Source organism: Acanthamoeba castellanii (genome assembly GCF_000313135.1).
Source record: "Acanthamoeba castellanii str. Neff unplaced genomic scaffold scf7180000083021, whole genome shotgun sequence".
In the NCBI taxonomy this organism is placed as follows: Eukaryota; Discosea; order Longamoebia; family Acanthamoebidae; genus Acanthamoeba; species Acanthamoeba castellanii.
This window is the reverse complement of record NW_004457393.1, coordinates 1-5,572: the sequence shown is the minus strand read 5'-3', so window position 1 is coordinate 5,572 and position 5,572 is coordinate 1. Positions and strand designations below refer to the sequence as shown.

Below are 5,572 nucleotides of genomic sequence, written 5' to 3'. Positions count from 1 at the left end.
CGATGGAGAACACAATCCTAGAAAAAACCTCACTTGCAATAAACTGCGTTGTTGTCACTACACACAACAACTTCAGTTATATTGCTCACTTAGTCATGACAAACAGGAGATGGTCAGAGACCAGACCCTAGGATGAGCACCTCCACCAGGAACAGGTCACACCAGAAGTCCCACTTGCCACTTTTGGCCCAAGCACACTCCATGCCATCAGCCAACAATTGCACATGAGGCTCAGTGCTGGGGGAGCTCATGTCAAGCCAGTTGTGCACTGACACCAGCAGGATGCAGCATGACATGACATGCTTGACATGACATGCTTGGCGTGCGTTGTGTTTGAGTCAAATGAGCGAGTTGGCAAGACAGCAAGTCAAGACTTGGGGCAAGTCTTGGTTCATGGCACCATAGTGGTAGGACAAGCACTGGTTGATGACACAGAGCAGTTTGTGGGGGTGTAGGTCACTGCTGAGCACCAAGGACAAGAGTTGGAGGATGATGACATTGGTCTTCTTCTTCTTGATGTTGTTGTTGTAATAGTAGTAGTATGTAGTAGTATAGTTGCTGGCAACAATGCACCACCAACAACTACACACACACACACACACATACTAATTTGTTGTGTGTTTGCCACTCAGTGTGACCCCAACTGCATGTCTCTTGCCAACAATGCTGCTGGAGCCCCCACGAGCCGCCGCCTATTTCCTATCTCTCTCTCTCTCTCTATATTGAGATATAGATAGAGAGAGATACAGATAATATAGTCTTGTCAACAATGAGAAAAATGGTATAGATAGGTAAGGCAAAAAGCAACACATCAAAGTGATTGCAAGGTCAAATAGTGACCTTAGGTCCAGTGTACTGGACATCAGTGAGAACATTGAATATCACAGTCATTGTCAAAATTGAAATTTATTACTTTGCATTCTTGAATCCACACACCAGGGTGCAGTGTGCAGGCAGCTTTGGGGGGGGGCAACAGAGAAAGGGCCTTAAAGCATGGAAATTATAAACTTCTGAAGGGAATTAAAAGTCACAAGTGACCCAGGTGCACTGATCAAAATGCTGGTGGCACTACCACTACTTTCCCTGTCTGTGGGAACCTACAACGGAGCGCTTGGCGTAGAAGTTAGGAGCAAGCTCCACTAGCCAGTTTTGGTCAATAACCACCACCTCCCTCATGTACTTTTGCTTTGTCATCACCTGCAATGCGCACAGAAAGAAACAGTTAAGGATCAGACATAACGCTCCTGTTGGTGAGGTGCGCGTGGTTGGGAGGCAGAAGCAGCTTTGTGGAGCTAGGTACCAGCTGGTTGTAAAGAACGCAGAGCGGCTTCTTGGTAAAAAGCACAGACGAGGGATGGATTTTGGCCAACTGTTCAGGAAAGAGTGAGCGAGAGGGCGCCTGTTGGGGTGCTGATGTGGGGGGGGGAACCTTGTTGCCAACGAGAGTCTTGTAGAGGCCGTCCTCTTGCCGCACGGCGGCCTTGAGGAAGAAGCCCGACGTGAGACAGCGCCTGATGGTCTGGACTCTCCAGGTCAGCGGCAGCATAGACCAGCCTCTCAAGGAGGGGGAGGACGTTGGGAGGGTCGTACCTCTGTGTTCTCGCCGCAGGACTTGCGTTCAATGCCGAGCTGTCTGCAGTAGTCGCCCAGCTGCCGCCACACCTCCTGCACAACGGATGAGGTACAACGAATAAACGTGCGTGGTATGCGTGTGAGGACAACACGCCAAGCGTGACCCAACGTTGGGGCTAAAAAAGTCTCTAAAGAGGCGCCGCACCTGGATGTGCTTGATGGTGCGGGAGTTGATGAAGCTCTCATAACAAAAATTGTTCTTGTTGGTGGCTTGCTGATAGGCCTTGTAGATGTTCAGCAGTGTGATGTGGTCACCTGTCAACAACAGCCGTGGACATAGTCAACAACAGCCGATATACGAGGCAGATTGAGGCAAAGTTGGGTTACCTTCGATGGAGTGGAAGCGCCGGTGCGCGAGCTCAGCTTGCTTCTTCTTGTCGCCCCGCGGCACGAAGAAGATGGACTCTCCCGATAGCATCGCCACGATGATCAAGATTTCCTCAGTGCAACCGAATTTCTATTTCACCAGGAAAGTCATAACATTAGTTCTCTCTCTTTGTGGTCCAGAACTATTTGTGAATAGTGAAGGGACCATACCTCGGACATGATAAGCGTCTTGGAGAGTAGCGGATCCAAAGGCAGCGCTGCCATGTTCCGTCCTGCATGACAAGTAGGAACGGGGTTAAAGAGAATACTAGTGAAAGACAAAAATTGAATTGCGTACCGATCGGGGAAGTGAGCTTGTTCTCACTGTCCAAAGCACCGAGCACTGTGAGAAGCTCGATTGACTTTTTCACTGCGTGCAACAGTGTCAGCTCTGCTGTGTTAACTATGCGATACCATCACCTCTCACCAATAAGTGGGCTGCGTACGGCTGTCCAACGGCGGAGGGTCCATGTAGTCGAATCGGGTGACGTCTTGAATGCCCAGCGCTTTGAGCTGAAGCACAACGCTGGCCATGTTTGCTCTACGCGTGGACGAAGCAGGCGAGGTGGTGAGCTTATTACGGCCTCGCGAGGAGGAGAGGCGGAGAGGACGGCTACCTTTTGATCTCGGGAACCTGCGACTCGGCGAATCGCAGAAAGCTCTCCTCGCGATACAGACGATAGCACTCGCCAGCGCTCTGTGTGCGGACACGATGAGTCAGTTGAGAGAGGCGGCGCCGGTGCACTTGCCTTGCTTTCATCCGTGTGTGATTGAGGGCAGGACGTCGTGGGCGTACCTCTCGTCCTGCTCGTCCTGATCGCTGGCGAGCGGCGGCCTTGGAGACCGGTACCACCGTCAATGAGTCAATGCCTGACCATGCACAAGATAACAATGTCAGTCCCCTCCAGGTCGTCTCCGCGCCGGAGTTGAGTTAGGCATACCGATCTTGGCGTTGTACATGCGCTCCTTGACGACTCCTGTGTCGATGACGTATTTGATACCGGGTATCGTGATGGAGGTCTCCGCAATATTGGTGGCCAGAATCACCTGAACGTTCTCGTGGCCGTGAGCTCACTTTGCTCTAGACAATAGTAATAGTAATAGTAATAGTAATAGTAATAGTAATAGTACAAAATGGCCACATATACAAAATAGACGGACACAGAAAGGGGAACAACCTTACGGCAGCCTGGCGGGGCCTTGGTGAAGGCCTCCATCTGCTTCTCAGGCGGTAGGGCAGCGTAAATCGGGCAAACGAGCAACTAAGGAAAGAGAAATTAACGAAGACAGATCAGCACACATCAGAAGAACAGAAACGACTGAAGCTGCGGCGTGCCTTCATGGCCTCAGGGCCGAAAGTGCGGGCCTTCTGCTCGAGCAGTTTGGTCATGTGTTCGATCTCCTCCTGACCTGAGAGGATGTTGAGGGTGACCACAAACGATCACTCAGGGCTGATTGAGACCAATGAAGTCACGTCGTACCCGTCAAGAAGAGCAGAATGTCGCCTGCGGGTTTCTCCAGATGAAGTTGAAGAACCGTAAGAAGTGCGGCGTCCATGTAATCTACCTGTTGTGACACCACGACGGACACGAGGCCATCAGCAAGCGAGAAGAGGGTCACACAAGATAGAGGGGCTGGACCTCTTTTTCATCGGCGTAGTAAACATCAACGGGGAACTGTCTGCCAGCGACGTAAAGCACCTTCGCACTAGAAGAAGCAGAGGTTTGTGGGTGGGGGGGGGGGATCAGGATTGTGAGAACGAGAACCTCGACCGGTAATTGCAAAGTGCTGCGCACCTGAAGTATTCAGCAAATTTCTCCGCCTCCAAGGTGGCAGACATGATCACCAGTCGTAGGTCTTTCCTCTTGACCATGATGCCCTAAGGTGCAGTATTTTGTCATCCAACCACGTGGTTGGTGAGTACTCTCGATGAGCTTAAAATGCACTGCAGCCGATATCCACCACTGGTGCGCACTACTGATTGAAGGTGTGTACCTTGATGAGTGCAAAGAGCACGTCGGTGTGGAGTGTGCGCTCGTGAGCCTCATCGAGAATGATCACAGAATAGCTCTTGAGCATGGGGTCGAGCATGGCCTCTCGCAGCAGCATACCGTCGGTGAGGAATTTGACCTATTCAGGAGGAGAGAAATTCAACCCACGGCATCGTCAGCAGCGAGGCGTGCCCACCAGCAGCCAGGAATCGAAGGGAACGGCGAACCTTGGTGTTCGGAGAGGTGACGTCTTCGAAACGAATGGTGTAGCCCACACCCTCGCCGAGCTGGGTGCCCATCTCCTGCGCCACTCTCTTGGCCACTGTCATCGCCGCCACACGCCTGGGCTGCGTCACACCGACCATTCCAGTCTTGGCAAGCCCCGCCTCGTGCAGAAACTGCGGTAGCTCTACGCAGTCGCGCGCGCGTACACACACACACACACGATACACACACGGAGCCATCAGACGATTAGGCCCATCAGCAAATTAGGTCATCATCAACCACCACAGAGAGTGGAGAAGAGTTGGCGTGAGCATACGGGTGGTTTTTCCGCTTCCTGTCTCTCCTACGATGATGACTGCACGGCTGCTGCGCACCTCCTCGATCAAACGCTGCCGGGCTGTGACCACCATGATGATGCACAGGGCATGTCCCCGTGTGTGTTAGCTGATGAACAAAGGTAACAAAGGGAAGCGACACAGCGCAGCACAAACAACGGGCGCAAGTGGCGGCACGGCACCTTCCCAAATGGGGAGACTGCGGCGTTGTGGCAAGAGCACCTGCCGCTGCAGCTGCCCCGCATCTCTATCGCCGGCGGTGGTGGGGTCGTTGCTGTCCCTCCGCCGCTTTTTGTTGTTGGCGGAGTTTTGAGGTGAAGGTGAAGATGATGATGATGTGGATGATGCAGATGATCGTGATGTGGTGGGCGCACCCTTCCCAACAGCAGTAATAATAATGGGCACATCAAGTGCCGGATCGGTCACCAGCTGGTCAGCGTAGGACGCTGAGCCGGACCAGCGTCTCTTCTTGGTGGATGCGGCCGAAGAACCGCCAGGCACTGCATTCTCCATAATCTTGGGAAATGAAAAGTGCGTTCGAATCAGTGGGCAATGCAATGCAGCACCGAACAAATTGGATTCCAATTTGCTCTCTCAGGAGTCTACAATAAATGAAGACTGCGAAGCGCCACCTTAACGGATGGAGAAGAAGCGAGAGCCCCTCTCGGCCGAAAAAACGCAAGTCATCACTTGCCAGTACGGTGTGAAAAAGAGCGGGAAGGGACGGCAAACTCGAACTTTGCAACAAGTGTTTGCCGGCTCAGGCGCGCCAAGTACAATAAGGCGCAACTTTTGAGATTGGCCAAGACATTATTCCTGCAGGCAGCACATCTCGGCCCACAGAATCTTACCGTTACCCTTCTACTTCGGTCAGATGGCGGCGATGCCCGTCCCTCATGCTCCTCCCCAGCCTTGTCGGCAGCGTCGTTTGTTGGATCCGCCTGAGCTTGCCGATCGAAATGAGCAAGTTTGCTGCCCGCTACCACCAGTGGTGCTGCAAGGCGTTGTTGTATCGATTCAAGA

General features: G+C 52.5%; 1 protein-coding gene across 1 annotated transcript; it reads right to left on the bottom strand.

Annotated features, from left to right (window-relative positions):
• Positions 1 to 1,074: 1,074 nt before the first annotated feature.
• ACA1_005320 (DEAD/DEAH box helicase) lies at positions 1,075 to 4,624 on the bottom strand (the record flags this gene model as incomplete). The annotated part of the gene is made up of 19 exons (XM_004337740.1): positions 1,075 to 1,197; positions 1,301 to 1,369; positions 1,475 to 1,519; positions 1,591 to 1,665; positions 1,778 to 1,887; positions 1,960 to 2,089; positions 2,170 to 2,231; positions 2,297 to 2,368; positions 2,445 to 2,539; positions 2,616 to 2,695; positions 2,795 to 2,868; positions 2,940 to 3,045; positions 3,299 to 3,408; positions 3,480 to 3,564; positions 3,621 to 3,678; positions 3,795 to 3,877; positions 3,994 to 4,128; positions 4,217 to 4,387; positions 4,589 to 4,624. The coding sequence occupies 19 exons, from the start codon at positions 4,622 to 4,624 to the stop codon at positions 1,075 to 1,077; spliced, it is 1,719 nt and encodes a 572-aa protein (XP_004337788.1).
• Positions 4,625 to 5,572: the final 948 nt, after the last annotated feature.